Source organism: Toxorhynchites rutilus, chromosome 3, assembly GCF_029784135.1.
Source record: "Toxorhynchites rutilus septentrionalis strain SRP chromosome 3, ASM2978413v1, whole genome shotgun sequence".
Taxonomy (NCBI): Eukaryota; Metazoa; Arthropoda; class Insecta; order Diptera; family Culicidae; genus Toxorhynchites; species Toxorhynchites rutilus.
In genome coordinates, this window is record NC_073746.1 from 46,155,188 (window position 1) to 46,174,382 (window position 19,195).

The 19,195-nt window shown below is 37.0% G+C and overlaps 1 protein-coding gene across 4 annotated transcripts in view; it reads left to right on the plus strand.

Annotated features, from left to right (window-relative positions):
- LOC129774856 (probable nuclear hormone receptor HR3) overlaps positions 1–19,195 on the plus strand; it is a 465,935-nt gene that overhangs the window by 162,155 nt on the left and 284,585 nt on the right. The window contains exon 2 of one of the 4 annotated variants that reach the window (XM_055778883.1): positions 16,987–18,990. The exons of the other annotated variants lie outside the window; for them this stretch is intronic. Coding sequence (XP_055634858.1) covers positions 18,867–18,990 — 124 coding nt within the window. The 5' untranslated portion in view covers positions 16,987–18,866. The remainder of the gene's footprint in view (positions 1–16,986; positions 18,991–19,195) is intronic. 4 annotated transcript variants of the gene reach the window in all.

Genomic DNA, 19,195 nt, shown 5'->3' on the forward strand with positions numbered 1-19,195 from the left:
CATACCCTCACTCCGATGTTGGAAATAAAAGTCAGAAAGCCATCTATCCCCGACGTTTCGATTTCTTTGCCAGCCACCTCCCCTGCGGCACTCTCGACTCCGCATTGAAACTATGCAATCCCATTTTTCCCGTTCTGAAAAGTATAGGGAGCCAGGATTCGAATGAAAGAGGCGTCCCTCCCTGCACAGATAGTGTTTGCAGAGTATCGTGTTTCCGTGTTTTTCTCTACGCTGCTATGAATAGCGGAAGACAGTGGGAGGAGTCCGGGGTGACCTGGGGGGGAGCCGCGAGACCACCCCCTCCCCTCACAGTCGCCCCATTTATCATGCTATCTGCTATCATCAACCATTCCTCGGCGCGCTATTTCTTCTAGAATGTGGTTCACTGGAGCCCCGGTGCCCGGCACTTCGACTACATAAGGAATCGATTATCGGGAATGTCTTGGTTGTGGTGGGTGTGTGTAGAGCGCTGCATGGCACAGTCCATGGCTGTATTTACCAGGCTGCACTTCATTCCATCCAGCCATCGTCTTTCGGAATAGTTTTCCACTTCCGGGTTTTTTTCCGCCCCCACCCGGTTGGGTTCCTTTTCGCCGGGCGAGGGAAAGGGGGGGCCGTATTAAAGAGAGAGATTGTACTACGTTTTCATTCATGATTGCAGGAAAAATGTTCAGCTAAACATGGAACAAAATTCAGCCAAGAATAACACCACGACTTTAACGGAATCCAGTCGTAACAGCGGAGTGAAAAGAAGAAAACATTCGTTTTGTTTTATTTTTTATTTTTATTTGTTTGTGTTTTGTCGCCTAGTCAGCATAGGACGACGAGCTCGCAAAGCTCGTGGTATATCCTGAGACGAATGCAATACAATACAGTCGTTAATCGGAGAATAATGGGTATAGCCAAGAGGGAGAGTTAGAGCTTGCAATAAAACTTGACGGCTTCAGTATTATTCGTTTCATCACAATCGAAAGCATTTCCATAAGGTTCATCAGAGTGATCCGAAAATCATAATCAAGTAAAAATTGGCGATAGTCTATGAACTAATGAAAACTGTATCAAAATTAACATATATTGTCAATTACAGTCTACAAATTACCTTGAGGATTTTTTTGACAATTACATTTTTTTCAACTCAAATTCTAAGCGTCTTAACAAATTAAATATATTTAATTGGTAATGCTTACTCAATCGAATTAAAAGCTGTGCAGCGATGAATTCAGAAATGAATGAAGTCGACGAACGTGATGCACAATACTATTGTCATCGTAAGAATATCCTCTTTTCTCGACTGAAATCAGTTTGTATTGGACAAATCTGACTAATCCGCATGATGTCGACTTAAACAACAATTCACTTTTTCGAGTTGGAAAAGTCTTTGAAAAAGCAAATTTTTGCCGAAGTCAGCTCGACTCAGACTTTGTATCTACATGGCAGAATATTCAAGAAATTGTGGTTATTGGTCAACAGTTTATTGTGTTTATCGATGATTTCGTCGGTTTCTCAGTTTGTAGGGCATATCAAGATTGATTGACTCCAGTTTTTTTCTCAACCATGAGCATTTTCTTTGACGTTTTGTAATGTCCTTGCCAACACATTTTCTTATTTTATTTTATTTATTCCAATATCTGGGGCATGAAATTTGTCAAATACTCGAAATAATCAATAATCGAAGCGAACAAAGAGTTTGCTTCAATCAATCTACCGTTTTCACTAAAAATTTCGAACACTTCATTTTTAAAAATTAATTTACTGACCATCAATGTTGTATGGATACCTACAAACCTATACCTATTGTTATACGGAAAAGTATACCCTGTAGAATATTGGAATTTTCATTATTCAATTTTTTATAACATTGGTGTAGCACACCAGTGTAAATTTGGTTTTAAAAATGAAGTGTTGGGAATTTGTTAAGCCTGAGCCTGTTCGGAATATGAGTCAAAACGGTATTCAAAATTCAGAGAAAAGAAAAACGCATATGGCCACTAAAATTGTTTTTTTTAGCAAGTGCAATTATAGGATATGTAGAAAAATAATAAAATTATAACCATGTCATCACAATGTTTATACTATACTTTTTTTAATTTATAGTGGGGATGGTTTGTACTGCAGCTTTTTGCGAACTCCATATAATATGACTTTGGCATGTGTAATTGCTGTCAATTTATCTTCAAATTTAAAAAAAATATTGCTAGATCATGTAAAAGTTGTCTACAAACTAAGTTTGATCTTAATTTAATAATTTATCCGCAATTTGGGCTCCGCAAGAAACTCAGAAAAGTCACTTTGAAAGACGAACGTGTTAACCACGTATGTCTCATTCCATCTCGCCAAAACACCTTGGTTTTATGTTTCATGTTATCAGTGGATTTTTGGTATGTCATTCGTCATTAGTACATATTGTCATCGTCACTGCTCAGATTATTCTTGTGCTAAATTAAACAGCGAGAAATTGAAGAAACGAAAGTGATTTTTTGTTGTTGAAATGAAAGAATACGCAACTATTTACTTCAATAGAAATTTATTACGGTTTGTGATATCACAATCATTCTAGCATTCGTTATCGTGGTTGTGGACAGAGTTTGTTGCACAATATTTAGCTTGTATTTCACACATTAATAGTATAAATATTAGTCATACAGTTTTCCCATGCCAAACCGATATCGTGGTTCTCAGATGTTCTCAGGTTCTCAGACAAGTGGTGGTTTGGTTCTTTATTGCAAAATATTACACCAGTATTTTTTTATTTTTCCATTAGGGCGATCCGAAGAACCTAATTTTTCCACATTTTTCAAAAATTCATAACATTCAGATTCAGATTGATCGAAATACTAAATTGAAGCCAATGAGCTAGTAAGCTACAAAATATATAACACTTGCGGAATAATCGAATTTTGTATTCATTATTAATGATTGTATTTGATTTTTATAGTTTACTTGGTATCAAGACCGTATTTTTTCTTGAAATCTAATAATTTATACATGACCTACTAAAAAATCATAGATGTGTTTGTTTCTTATTAAGTTATGATTTTTCAGAAACGAACAATTATGTTTTCCCCTTTTTCCAAAAATGATTTTTTTTTCAAAAACTCATAACACTTGAACTACTGGACCGATTCATATAATCGACATATCAAAATGAAGCCAATGAGCCTTCTTCAAAAATATATAGCTTTCTAGGAAAAATATAAAAATATAGCGCCCTTGGTCCCGAAATCATGTCGACTATAAAAAACAAATACAATTCAATAACTACGAAAACAAAAAAAAAATTTGTCGGTAACTTTTCTAGTCAATTAGGTGTGAGTCATAAAAAATGACGGGGTAGAAATGACAAATATGTAGTAGCAAAAACGTCATTTGAAGAAAAATTAAAAAATTATTGATTTGAATGTAGGAAATTCAACTGAATACAATATTCAATCAAAAATTGAATTAAAATTAGTATGTGTTACTCAAAGGAGAGTTCAGAGCTGTTGAACTTCTCATTCAACAAATAACTTAAAGTGGATATTTAATACGCGAGCTCTGAGAACGTTTGATGATGATAGAATTGTTCAATTATTCGTACACCTTCAGAGACATTTTTGTTTAACAAACGCAGCTGAATGGAATCAACATGTCAACAAAAAAAGATTTATGTTTTAATTTTAAGATCTTTTTACGTAGGACTACGTCATTGATTTCTATATATGGGGTCACTCTACGAAAAATGTAACGGAAAACTAGGGGATGCGTATCATCTTGCATTAGGATGGTCTGCAAAATCGACATTTTTGATAATGTTGTCGAATATGCCCATTTTTGAATATTTATGACTTTGGAGCCGCTCGATCCATTTTAGACATTTCAGTAACAAATGAAAGTAATTTGAATGAACATTCTTTAAAAAAAAATAGTAGATCCAAATAAAATGCTGAAATTTTTCCATATAACCTATTCCCGATTCTTTTACGTGAAATGAAAGGTATTGGGATGAACATTCTAGATAATACAATATTTTGCTGCACACAAAATGTCTACTTCTAAGTGTTTTTTCATGCTTCTTAAGTGTCGGGATGAACAAAAATCCGATTATCTAGATCAAATTAATTGTGGATGATGCACTCTAAGGGTCAAATAAGTAAATATGAGTTCAAAATATTTAGACATCGAATAAGTAGATGTTTTTTTGATAGGTTTTTAAGATGGAGCATTCTAGAATTTCTCTAAATGTGAACGAATGTAAATCGAAATCCACAGGTAGATAATTTACAGAAGCTATTTCATGGCAATTGTGTACAAAATTCATGTTCATATAATTGTTCAAAGTTCACTACAATTGTTCATGAATGATAATGGAAATGAAATACGTGTAGTTTTTCCAGAGGTCGCAGCATCGTTTGAACCTTAGACCAACTTGGAATAGATCTTTATATAATCGAAGAATTTTTAAGGATATCTAACTCAAATTATTTTGCATTGCACAGTCGTCTCATAATGCTAAGAGAGCGATCTCTGTGTTAACTAAAAAGAAGGAGAATCATGTACAAATCAACCAGAATTACGCCCCAACGAATTTTAAAATAACACCTCTCAATCCGAAATGTACTTTGGGATGCAAGTGTAATCTATTAGAATGAGATCCATTTGTTCTTCTTCTTCTTCTTCAATGGCACTAACGTTCCTAGAGGAACTTCGCCGTCTCAACGTAGTATTACTTGCGTCATTTTTATTAGTACTTAGTTGAGATTTCTATGCCAAATAACACGCCTTGAATGCATTCTGAGTGGCAAGCTCTAGAATACGCGTGATCACAGTGCATGTCGGAGGAAATTTCTTTGACGAAAAATTCCCCTGACCAGAACGGGAATCGAACTCGAACACCCGGCATGTTAGTTATGACGCTAACCACTCGGCCACGGGAGCACCAGCACCAGATCCATTTGTTACAAATTGTAATAAGTTTGTTAGGGTGTAATTTGCTCTCCAAACACACGGCAACATCAAGTCTTAGTAGCGTTTTCTAAGTATGACTGTAGCGATAACAGACCACTGGAATAATATTCAATTTGATTAAATAGTGCCTTATTTAGTAAACATTATTATTGCTTAAGTTCATTTTCAAATCCAATGAATCCACAAATCCGGGTAATAACAGATCGATTACCACACTCTTTAAATTCAATAGAATATTCAAGAATGTCTAATACAGAGATTCCTTGATTTATTTAATAAAATATAACTTCAATATGGATTTAAAAATAGGGACTATATGGTATATGGACAATATGTGGGGAACATGATCTTCAATTTGAATTTAGGGGTCTGCGTAGCACTACAACTTTTATAACTGAACTTGTTCGAGACGAGACTTGAATAACGCGGACACTCGCTTAAACTCGGAATTCATTTCCACTGGAATGAACAAATCCTCCTATACATGTTTTATCCCTCCATCACAGGCGTAATTATTTCCTTCCAAAAATTCTCCAAGAATCTCAAAACAGAGTTTTTTTTCTAGGTGAGAGTAATTAAAAAGAACTCATAACAGTTACAGTTACATCTCAAATATATTCATGTCATATTTGATATTGAATTCTTTTCCTCTCAGTGTATTTGAAAATCGTCTATCACAAATCAAAATTCAGTAATTCGAGTAGCTTTATTCTTGTTTTCCGATGCTTCTACTTCTTGATGTTAAACAAACATTGCTTTTTTACATAAAATTGTTCATATCTTGAATAGTCCTAGGATTGAACGTTACACATAATTTTCATGTAAAATCGCATGTAGCTTGCTTTTTTCACATAACTTTCCTTATTTTTTATCATTTTAATTTTTTTTATTATTAAGTATTGAAATTTTATAATTTTTTTAAAAATTCAAATGTTTATATTTGTTATAAGAATCCAGAGTAAATACAATTTTCGAGTAAAATTTTTTAACGGTGTAAACAGACCAACAACTTTACGCTACATCATAATTTACTCGGACATCTGAATCTCAAATTGTGATTTATTGCGAAAAAGATCAATGGTTTTGGATACCCGCTTATAAAAAATTAGTCGTAATTTGAATAGGTTATCTGATAGTGAAGAATTTGGTTTAGGTAGCTACCAAAATTTGGAAAATCGGAGAGGGTCGCGTGAAAATCGACTATTTTTCGACTGATTTAACGTGGAATTGCTCTATATAAAATTTAATTGCCTCATCAAATTTCAATAATTTAAATCTACCTTCGGGATCTATTGGCTGTTTTTTTTTATTGTTAAGACTTTAGTCCATTAGGTTAATTCGCCACTAACCTTAAAAAATAATTAGAACATCAATCCATGAATGGTTTTGGAATCCCATGATCGTTCGCGCAATTAGCGGACCCGCAAATATTAGACTGCGAAATGAAAAGTTTGACTGGTGCCCATTCTGCTGCGTCATTTCACATTGATTTGGTGTACACTCAATCTATTATTGCCGAATGAGATTAAATTCGTTGTGCCTGCTAGTTTTTCTATATTCTATTTTTCTATATTTCTATACAAATATAAATAAAACATGCTTAGAGGATATTTTAAGATAAAATGTGCTTTTGAATATTTTGTGCAATTTTTTTAAATATTTGACAGAGGGAAACTAAAAATGTTTTTGATAGAGGAAATAAAAAAAAACACCCAAAGACAAAGTTGGAAAAATCGATTAAGTTTTATAAAATTTGAAAATACTGGAATGCTTCTTATTTCGTAGATCATAAACCTCAAAGTGGATTAAATGTATTTTCTGCTCGTAATACCTACATGGACAAACCCCGTTCCTGAAACATATAGGGGAAGACTGGGTAATACCGCCCCCCTAAGAAACCAATTTTTAGTTAAACGTCCTCTAGGATTTTCCCCGTTTGTAGTGCCGCATATCGTTGATTATATAGTAATATACTACTAAAATTATGTAGCTATTGATTATATATATTTTTAGGATTTTTTAAAAATTACTCTTCATTTTGTTGGCGGGGTGAGAAGGACTACCCGCGAGGTAAAACGGACCATGAAGGGTTAAGGTGAAGGTGGAAGCTAGCCATTGTAGTAGTATAGGTAAACCCTCGTGTAAAAATGGGGTAATAGTGTTTGTGAGAGAAGAGCAAAGCACACGTAAATAGATCAATTCACTTATCAGACTGTGTGGCGCTTCATTGACACGAGTCTTTGAATACATTTGAAAAAAAAAACAAATAACAATTCAATACTAAAGTAAAATGTATGAACGATATGTTCCGATGAACAATAATATAAATATATATAGAAGGTGCATTTGCATATGATTCTGATTATACGCGAGCGTAACATGAGCAAATTTATAACACATGCGAATTGGGGCACTTTTGGTATTAACAAGTTCTTCCGCATAGTAACTCGATGTTGATAATTCCTTAATATTTTCCTTCGTTGATCGTATTGTTTTCACATATTCACGTTGGAAAGCCTTAACCCTTCTCTTCGTTGGCCGAAGCATTTAGATTGAATTTAATACTTTTCCGTTTCCGGTTTTTGAAAGCATAGGCAGCCGTGGCAGTGTTCCGAGCTCTGCAATACAATTTTCTTACCCAATGTTAAAGTTGCTAAAACTTACATTATAGACCCATTAAACGTAAAAATAATAATTGTATTGATATCAACACAATTTTATTCTATTGATTTTCATGACATGGGACACTATGACTCCGGAATAACATTTTATTGAGTGGTTTTTATAGCTGTTTCGATGATGTTGTTTGGCATCAGTGTCGAAAAAATAACGATGCTTCCACCAATACAAACAAAACCATTGCAGAAGCACTTGCTCGAGTTTTCCGACGTTCTTCACTATACGGTGTGAAAGCAGATGAAAATTTAATATCTTGTGAGTAATCGATTAGAGTTTGGTTGATATTACTTGATGGGAAGTGTGCGAAAACGATCATTTTCTTCACACTGTTTCGCAAAATTATTGATTTTCGGGCGAGAGGTGAGGGAGGGAGATGAAAGAAATGAGCGCCATTGTGGCAGCCATTTATGGCTAGCTTCCACCTTCACCTTAAGACGAACCAAGACTATTTTTGAACAGTTTAGTCTAGTAAAAATAACAGGAACAGTGTTGTCTAAGGTACTACATGTTTTAGGGTTGTTCATAAATTACACAAAACTTCTGTAAAGGCCGTCCATATCTCACGTGCAGAGTTTAGAAAATATTCGTGAAAAAATGACAAAATTTTCGGAATCTATTAGGACGATTGTCTACGTTCGCTTCTTCTTGTTGAATGGATGAGGTATGTTGTTTCGTTCAGCCAGCTCGAACGCCAGTTCCTTGACATCTCGCATTGTGATACCGTAGAATCGATTCTGCAGCATGCGAAAATGCTCCACCAGTTCTTGCCTGGGCAGTGGTAAAAACTGGATCAATAAATCCGAGCTTCATCGTCGGTGATTTATTGTCTTTGACTTGTTGGCAAAGGGTGGTCCTGGGAATCCCAAAACTAAATGATGGACGTGCCGTTATCTGCTTCAGCCATACTCAGCTTATCCAACATCCATCGCATTAGCGACGACGAAAATCATTCAATATCACGACGTATGGCGCTTTTACCCCGTCGAAAATGGTCCGACTTCCCCCCAGAGCACCTTTTGCATTATTTTGCACTTTACACGCATTTTATATTATATTTTACAAACCTTTTCACGCAGGAAGAACCGGAACAATCTACTGAAGGACTGGGACACTGGCAACTAATGCAAAATACAGTTTTCGCTGGAAAAAACCTTATTTTGGTTGCCTCACTTGCAATCGCAATGGACGCAATTTGTTTTGTTTACAATTTTCATATTTCATGCGCTCAGATGTTGCAAGGTGTTTCGAAATGACAAAAATACGCTATTAATGCTTCTTGTGTAGCATATTTGCCAAAATACTGAGCATTTCTTAAAAGAACTAGAAGTGACCCGCCTTCCCCGCCGGGCGGTCTTACCCCGTCTTCCCCTACCCATTAGGAATGTTTTTATTCAGACGAGTAACAATTCCTCAGACAGATTTTATTGCTGTCGTTCTCATTCATTGCTTCAGAACAACTCACTGCCGGATTCGGTTTCACCCTCTGTCACCCCACACCGCTCTTCAACGAAAGTTTGGGGTGCAGATAACATCACCCCGCTACCACACGCACAATTTCCCCGATATGATCCGCTGCGTCGTTTCCACTGCCGCCGCAACCACCCATCGACCGTAAGAACTATATCGATGTGTAAAACCTGGGTCTATTCTACCCTCCGCGCTTGTGGGGTTCTACAGGCCAGAAGGACTAAGCATCGTAATTCATCCCGCACGCAATATTTTTGTGCCGACTCCAAAAGTCATCCTCAAAAACGGTTTATGGCCCCCCGCAGCGGGGGTAATAAAGCGTTCAATTTGATGGACGGTTGATCGCAAAAAGGGGGTGATTGCTGCAGCTAAGCAACTGGGAGACAGAAACGTTCCGAACCCGCTCCCAGCGCCCCGGTACACAGGTGCTTATGGCCTATTTCCGCTGTGTGCTGTGGAATGCCGAATGCGTGTGCATCGTCAATGAAGTTTATCGGTGGAATTTAATTCCGATCGGTCGGAATTGATGGCGCGTGGAAGCGGCGGCGGGAGCGGAGAAAACGAGTGACAACAATAAAGCGATGAAGCGATTTTTTTTGTGATTCGATTGCTGCATCTTTCTTCTATTCCAAAGGCGACATACAACATATGCGGAAGAGGCCATCGGTATGCAAACAATATATGTATGTGGGGGGAATGCATAGTTATCTGTATGCTGAAAATGTGTCCCCTTGTTATTTAGCAAACCGAGTGCAGCTCGAGGAAATAGATGCATATAATAATAGGGCATTGTGCTTTAGAAGGGAGGGGAAGTGGGTTTTTGCGCGTTGAACTGTTTGGGCTCCCCTTTTCTTCCGATTTCCCGCGATTGAGTGGCGTAAACACGAGTGGCTTCGATGATGTGCTAATGTTTGACGACCACGGGCTCGTGCAAATATTTTGGCTGCAACTTGGGCGTGTATCACGTGGAGACTCCATAGAAGGGAAATCGCTTGCTAACATTTATAAATGAGTTACCAGGTTTGTGGAGCATCGTTTTATCATAGAGCGATTTGTTGCCAAATTTGGGCCACCTTCGAATCGATTGATAGTGTATCACAAGTATCAGTCATCAAAATCCGCTTTATATCACACTTTCACTCGTGAACGAAATATGTCTCGATTAAAGTAGATGCTAAAACTTTCCAGACACCATTAATTCACTCCAAGTAGAGGAAGTAACACTCAAAACCAGAGGCAACTGGCCGCAAACAAAAAAATGTTTCCCTCTGATCCCGCTTCCACTGCATCGAATAAACATCCGAAGCGATGCATGCAACAAAATCCCAATTAATCTGTCAGGAAAAACCCAAAAGTAGCAGACATGGTACAGAATGTTGTTCGGTAGGTCGAATCAAAATATGGGGCTCACATACTTTCTCCAACAGCCAGCCAGGCGCGTAAAATTCGGCGGGATTCGGCGGATTGTACGCATCTCGTTGAACAAATCGATGAATTCAGCAAATCTTATATCTATCTATATATATAAAAATGGAGTGATGTCTGTCTGTCTGTCTGATTCTTATAGACTCGGAAACTACTGAACCGATCGACATGAAAATTGGTATGTAGGGGTTTTTGGGGCCGGGGAAGGTTTTCGTGATATTTTGAGACCCCTCCCCCCTCTCTAAGGGGGGGCTGCCATACAAATGAAACACAAATTTCTGCATTACTCGGAAATTAACCAAGCAAACGAAACCAAAGTTGGCATGTGAAAGTTTTAGGGTGCAATAAATGTTTCTATGATGGTTAGACAGTCCTTCCCCCACTCAAAGGGGGGAGCTGCCATACAAATGAAACACAAATTTCTGCATTACTCGAGAATTAATCAAGCAAATGAAACCAAATTTGGCATATGGAAACTTTAGGGTGCAATGAATGTTTCTATGGTGGTTAGATACCCCTCCCCCCTCTCTTAGGGGTGGCTGACATACAAATAAAACACAAATTTCTGCATTACTCGAGAAATAATCAAGTGAATGGGCGGGACGCCCATTTAGCTAGTTAAAAAAGCTAGTTAAAAAAGCTAGTTTAGCTAGTTAAAATAGCTAGTATAAAATAAAGCGAGAGCCTTTGCACAATATCAGTGTCAATCCCAGGTCCCAAAGATACTTATTGTGTACATAGAAAATAGTCCGAAATTCGACTAGAAAGTAGTCACATTTTACAAACATCCGAAAACAAACCATATAAAGGGTGTGTCTCATCAAATTGCATCACGGAAAAAACGCTGTAGAAATTTAATTTTTAGGAATTATAACTTCAGCTTTCGCTTATAATCAGATAAGAGTGTATAGATCACGTTGGCCATACTTCACTGTCAATTTTTCGTAAATTTGGAAAAATGTCGTCGAACGAAAAAGAGCGTCGTGAATTAATCCTGTGCACTCATTTCGAGAATCCGGAGTTGTCACATCGGGACATCGGTAAGATGCTGGGAATCGTCCAATCCACGGTCAGCAGAGTACTAAAACGATACTTCGAGAACCTAACCATCGACCGGAAGGTGAAGAACGGCAAAAATGGATGCTCCGTCAGTGAAAAAGATCAAAAGCGCGTAGTTAAGCAGTTTAGACGTGATCCGAGAAGTTCGGTCCGGGATGTCGCCAATAAGCTGAATTTGTCAAGTTCATTCGTCCAGCGGACCAAGCAGCGGGAGGGCCTGCGTACAAACAAGGTGCAGAAGGCTCCTAACCGCGACGAAAGGCAAAACATGGTGGGGAAGACGCGAGCCCGGAAGCTGTACACCGAAATGCTGACGAAGCCGCATTGCCTGGTAATGGACGACGAAACCTACGTCAAAGCGGACTTTCGTCAGCTGCCGGGCCTGTTGTTCTTCTCCGAGGAGGACAAATTCAGCGTTCCGGAGGAGATTCGCAAGCAGAAACTATCCAAGTTTGCCAAAAAGTACATGGTGTGGCAAGCGATCTGCTCTTGCGGAAAGCGGAGCGCCCCCTTCGTGATGACCGGCACGGTAAACGGGCAGGTTTACCTCAAGGAGTGCCTACAGAAGCGCTTACTACCACTATTGAAGCAGCACGAGGGCCCGACCATCTTCTGGCCGGATCTCGCTTCGTGCCACTATTCAAAGGACGTGTTGGGGTGGTACGAAGCCAACGGGGTCACCTTCGTGTCAAAGGAAATGAACCCGCCCAACGCGCCGGAGCTTCGCCCAATAGTCAAATCGGAGGCGGACTTCAAGAGAAAATGGATTTCTGTTCAAAAAAAACTACAACCTGACGTTGTACAGAACCTTATGGACGGGGTAAAGAGGAAGGTGCGAGCATACGGGCTTGGGCTCGAAGTATGAATAAAAAGAAAATGCCAAAAGTTGTTCAATAGTTTTTATTTTACTGTCTAAAATTTTCAAAAGGATCGGTCTACTGGGCGAATTTCTACAGCGTTTTTTCCGTGATGCAATTTGATGTGATACACCCTTTATATTTTTATTTTTTTATTTTGTAGCTGTTAGTCTCAGTCAGTCAGCACTTTCCAAAAAGCACAACATCGGCCCCCAGGGACGACACGGGGCTCAACGTGTTAATAAATTCAAAATAAAATAATAATAATCCATATTTTAAAATTTTGTATTATTTCATTTTTGTATTCCTAAATTCTTGAATCTCTAAATTTTTGAAAATCCATGAATGATTCCCAAACTTTCAATTCCAAACATCCGAAGATTCATGGGTGCATACATCCATATGTTCTAGAATTAAAATAAATCAAGGAATTGTTCGCAAAATCGCAAAATACAAAATAAGCAAAAATTCAAAAACAATAAATTTTAGACTTCCAAAATTTAAAATTCAAAAAGTTTGAAAACTGAAAAAAAATAAAAAAATGAAAAATAAAAAATTAAACAAATGGACAATTTTATTATTGCTTGTGTAGTATAATCTATTATTATTACGATACTAGCTGACCCAACGAACTTCGTCCCGCCCAAATTGACGTTTTTTACTAAGCGACAATTGAGTTCAGTACACGAACTATTCGTTAACTGTCGACAAACATGATACAGAGAAACTTCGATATAACGTACATTTTACTTTCAAAATTGTACGTTGTATCGAATTGTACGTTATATCGAAGCATAAGAAAGAACTTAGTAACTTAGCGTATATTACTTTTCGTGTTGCTGTTTGAGCAAGATCAGTAAATAATTATGAAATAGTTCAACTAGAAGATGAAACCAACCTTTCTCATGATCATACCGTTAATTAAAGATTTGTTCATTTAGAATCTGGAATCATAAAACCAATTGTATCTCGGGATTGGTTGAAAGGTACAAACAAAGTTTTCATATCAAAATGTAGAAATTTTGTTCTATCAGAAATGTAATCAATCCCATTGTCACCACTGAGAGTTTGTGTTAATTATCTCAATACCTTCAACCTTCAACCCTTTCAATCGTATGTTCCACTAAGATCCGTCCTCTAATCCATCAGAACAACACTTGCACGTTCACGAAAACGTTTTAGTACATCATATACTGTCGAATTAGCCACCTTCAGCGATTTGGTGATTTGAGTACCTGACAAAACGGATCAACATTGATTTTTCATCGTCGAAAGATACAGGGTTTCCAAACCATTTGCTGTCAAAATATTTGAGATATGCTTACTATGTCCGCTGGTATAAAATGAATTGGGATTCCGGATTCTAACTGAATTAAACATTAAGGGTAAATTGATAAAATGACGCTTGCATCTTTAATCTCCAGCACAATCGTACAATATTACAGGGCATGTAATGTAAACATACAAATTTTATACGGAAGTCCTAATAATGGGTTATGGTTTCAGATATGAGACTATAATCAGCTCTTCCAGAATGCGCAATACACAGATAGATTGTTTATATGGGGTTCCCAATGCTCTAATTAGAATTCGGGAACCTCTACTCATACCACCAAGTGAGCTTTGTTGAACCTATGGGATTGACATGAAACTCTCAGTTCCTATTCCGAAAATATTTTGTGCACATTGAAAATGTGTACGTTATATCGAGGTAAAATGTACGTTATATCGAATGACGTTATATCGAGGGTACGTTATATCGAAGTTTCCCTGTAGTGTGAGGCAAATAACTCTGTCTACTAACTTACTTTTTTCTTACAATTTCGTTAACGAAAATATCGCATGGACTGAAAGCGCTTTTTATTAAATTTGGAACATACGGGAATTTAATTTTCTGAATTTTCCCATCTTTCTTCAAAGTTTTACGAAAATTTTCCGATTTTTCTCTCCATAACATTTATCTACGGGCAGATACACATACAACAAAATAAAGATGTCTCAAATCGGACGATTCCTTCATCTGGTTTCGCACTTACCAACACATTTGGCCTTCCATTTTTATTTATATAGATTACGAAAATTGACAATTGAATAACGATAATGGAAACAATAATAAAATTTCATTTCAACTGTGATATTGGAAATTAAAAAACAAAATTTTGAGTTGAATTTAAAATAATTTAAAAATAAATGAATAAATGAAAAATGTCTAAAAATAAACTAAAATAAAAATTCGAAAAATTGTCAAACTGGTGAATTGAAAGATGAAAAAGTTTGAAAATTAAAAGAAATTAAAAGTTGAAAAATGAAAAAAAAGGGTAATTTCAAATTAAAAATGCAAAAATATGTGAAATTGAATAATAAAAAAAATTGGAAAAATCCAAAAATCGAAAATTTAAAAATGCAAGAATGCCAATATGTGTTGCCTTTAAAGACAAATAGGAAAATTAAAAATCTAAATGATTAAAGAATTAAAAAGTTGAAGAACTGAAATATTCAAGAATTAAAAAAATGAAAAAAAAAATATAAAAACATTGAAAAATTAAAGAAAACGACAAAAGTTTTAAAAAATGTAAAATTAAATCAATAGAAGTTTTCAAAGTTAAATATTAAAAATTAAAACATGAAAAAAATCAAAAATTGGAAACTGAGAAATTCAAAAAATAAAAAAAAATAATTTTAAAAACAAAAATGCACAAATGTTTGTACATTTGCAAAATTTGAGGAACAGAAATTAACGAATTAAAAAATTTAAATTAAAAAAAATGAAAAAGATCAATTAGGAGATCAATCAGTGCATTATTTCGGGATTGATCCAACGAACGAATGGCTTAGCAAGAAAACGTAAATGAATTCAAATCGAAAAATCAATTTTGGGAAGAACAAAGTTCGCCAGGTCAACTAGTAATACAGCCATTCCACGCTAAACAGATAAAGAGGTTCTCAGATTTTCGTGAAAATTGGTAGTTTTGTTTCTTATTGCAAACTATTAGACCCGTACTGTTTTTTATTTTTGCACTAGGGTGCCCATTTCCATTTTAGGGTGGTCCGAAAAAATATTTTTCCCCCTTTTTCCAAAAATGACTTTTTTTTCAAAAAATCATAGCTTTTGAAGTATTAGACCGATTTAGATGATCCAGATAATTAGAGAACAGAGACGTGTACTTCTGTATTGGGTGATGCAGATTCAGTTCACTTGAGTTTGGTATGGTCATCTCCGATACCATGAACCGTAATTAAGAGGCGATGTGCGTTTGAACTATTACATTTGGTTGTAAACTCAGAATCCGCCATTAACCCCTTCCCGTACGATTTAATTTTCAAACGAGCGTACCAAATGCGAACGCTTCGATGGGTCACGCATCGTGTAATTTCACTACTCTGCTGAGCGTCTTCGCGCCTTGTAATATGCAAGCGCACCCCGAGATAGATTCGATATTGTACGTTTTGGCACCACCGTTTCATATCGAGTGAGACTCGATGTTGTACGTGGAAGGGTTAAACTAGCCGAGCAGTTTTCATCATAACGTCGATTCAGTTATATGGAACAGTTTGTTTCTGATTGCTACAGTTTCATTCAGATGTTGGAGTGACTCGAGTACTTTCACTGACTCTTATATAATTGGCTAATAAAAACTGCTTGTACTCGCGCTGCATTGATGTTGATTGAAACTGTTTTTAATGAAGAATTTTCCCTGAGAATATTTTGCAATCCACGAATGGGATTGAGTTTTGAATTATCTTATTTGCCTTCGACTACACAATCAAAATGAATATATCATTCGCCTATGCCTCTACTCCATTGAATGATTACGGTTTGTTAGAAGTTTTCACATTATCCTACCTGACAAAAGATTGGGAAAAGCATCGTCATTCCATCAATAAATTTGAACACGATCCCAAATTCACAGAAGCTTTCTCCAAGCATAAAATCATCAATTCATACGTGTGATTCAATCGTACACAACCGCATATTCTGAGAATGCATTCTGTAGCAAAATAGATATACATACTGCCATTCCATGTCAAACCGATATAGTGGTTCTCAGAATGTCAGATTTCCTTCAACAAATGAAAGAAGGAAAAGAAAACATATGATATGTTTCCTTAAATTCCTTTGTGTTTTGTTTTTAATTACTAAAAATATAAACTATAAAATAAGACTAATTTATTGAGTTGTCCGTAATGTAATTGCCCATTTTTTCATCATTAATAGAATACATTTTTTTTATACATGGAATAAAGATGAGATGTACATCATTTTAAAGCCTAACATCAATTATAATTTAAATTCAATTATTTCCTTGTTTTTTTTTTTTTTTTGATCAAAAAAGAGATGAACATCCACGTGTATAACAAGGGAGGGGTATAGACAATGTTCCCGCTTATCCACGGCGGGGGAACGGGCAGTCTAAAATTGAGCTTTTTCGGTCCACGTGGTGTGTGGACGGAAATGTGAAAAACAGCGTTCCACATCTGTTCGAATCAATATTGTATCCATCGAAGAAGAAAACTATTGAACAGTGACCAAAGAATATCTCTTTCCAAAATGTAGCTTTTTTGTAAAACACTATAACCGCAACCGAAAATGCATCGTAAAATTTGGACCAAGTTGAAACCTGGGTAGCAGCAGTATAAGTGGCCATCAGGTTAAGACATTGAACCAAGTGCACAACACCTTCCTCCTCCTCCCAAAACAAAAGTATGTGTGTGTATGTGTGTGCGTGTGTGATCATAAAGCCGCATTCGTGAAAAGAGACATCCGTAAATGACGTGCTTTTATCACAAGTCAAAATATAAAGTGACAAAAACTATAGAGGCCACAAACTTTTTTGTTTTCGAGAGTGATGTGTGAGTGAGTCTGCGGAGCGTCCGGAAGAAAAGTGAAAACAGAAAGTTCGTCAACGCACACAGGCAGCGTCTTCCACGCGTGTGGAGCCGAAATCGAAAGTGAAATTTGTTGATAACCACCACCACCACTAGAGAGCTTGATACAAGTTTGACCACAAGGCAGCGTCAGTAGCAATCAAACAACAAACCACCAGCTAATTGTGTTCCCCCCAAATTTTGACAGCCGTCAGTGTGTGTGTGTGTGTGCGTGTGTGTATATGTGACCGTACACGTGCTGCCTCAAGCCAACAGTAATAATCCGCTCCACGGAGATACGAGGAAGAAAATTGACGCTAAGAGGAAAGTCAGACGCAATCATACATACGAAAAAATAATTTAATTAAAGACGATTCCAATCGCGATCCCAACAACTGCCGCTGGAGAGCGCCAAAAAAAAGGAAACAGGAGATAAGTGCAGCGTACTTTGAAGACTGACCGCCAAAGCTCGATCCGGGCGGGAAAAGCTATTAGAGTTTTCCGCGGAGCTTCGCTAAATATTGCCCGGTGTTAAATATATACGAAACTTTTAAAAGCATATTCAATACGCGAAGTGTATGAGGTACCTTACGCAATCGGAACAGTAACCAGTTTCTCAAAGTGCGTTCGTCTGTCTGCCCATTCGTGGCATTCGAGAGATCCAGAGATAGAAAAAGAGCTGAATCCAATAGCGGCGGCGGCGGCGCAAACGCCTCATAATACCAAACATTTCAACGGTGGAGCGGGAACCAAAAACTGAAGAGATTGGTTTGGGGCTCCGAACAACCCAAAAAAAAAACGTGAAAGTGTGTTTCCACGCGTCGCGTCGCATGCATAGATTCACATGTATATGTAGTCAAATCTCAAACTTGATATAAAATTCCATAGTATTTTTTTGTTATCTTAATCATGTTTATTCATTAAAATAAACAGAAAGTCAATGCAAGATCTGGCTTCGTGAAGAAACGCAGAAACAACAAAAGCAAGTGGGCTTGAGTGAAACCAACAGCTCCCCAAAATACGGCAACCCGAGACAAAAGTAATTATTTAAAAGTGTTCATAAATGTGATATTTAATGGTGTTATAAATTTACGATTCTTCCGGACCGGATTTACGCCAACCGGACCGGATGGGAAATCCGATTAATTAATGCAATCGCTTCCGCTGCTTGTAGCCAGTGATGTTGACGACCCTTTTCTGGCGGGTGTAACTCCACGTGATTGTGAGTGTTTTTTTTTTGCGTTGTGGAAGATGAATTCGAAAGTGATCGCCAGCCAACCGCAGTGAAAACAACAAAGATGACAGTGATGCCCAATTGTACCAAATTTCATTATCAGTGCTATATACTGTGTGCTTAGTATTTGAGTGAAAAAAGCTACAGTGTGTGCAGGAAAGTGCCCTTTACGAGCAGCAATCAAACCAGGTTCAAGGGGAAAACAAATATTATCAACGCGTAGTGTTACTTCTGTGTTGAAGGGCCGCTCTTAGTTTTGTTTTTTGTTCGTCAAGCGTAATAACTTTCGTGGTAGCGTAGGATCGCAGCTAACCGATACGGACCACAACACAACCATGTTTACTCCGCGGATGTTTGAAATGTGGACAAATGTCACCTCAAAGCTAGAGGCACATATTCCCATGCAAACCAATGTCCAGCAGACGACGGTACAGAACTCATCCAGCGGATCGATCAAAGGTAAATGACAAGTATTTCCCGAAGAATTTTAGAGACATCAGAATAATTTGCTTTCACATTTCTTTGCAACACTAAACATTATTTGATAACTCTAATGACCAATAGGAACACACTTCTCCTAGCATGAGATTCCATAATTCGTTTTTCCATATTATTGAACGGATATTGCATCGGAATATATGCTGCACTTGAGCTAGGTAATTAA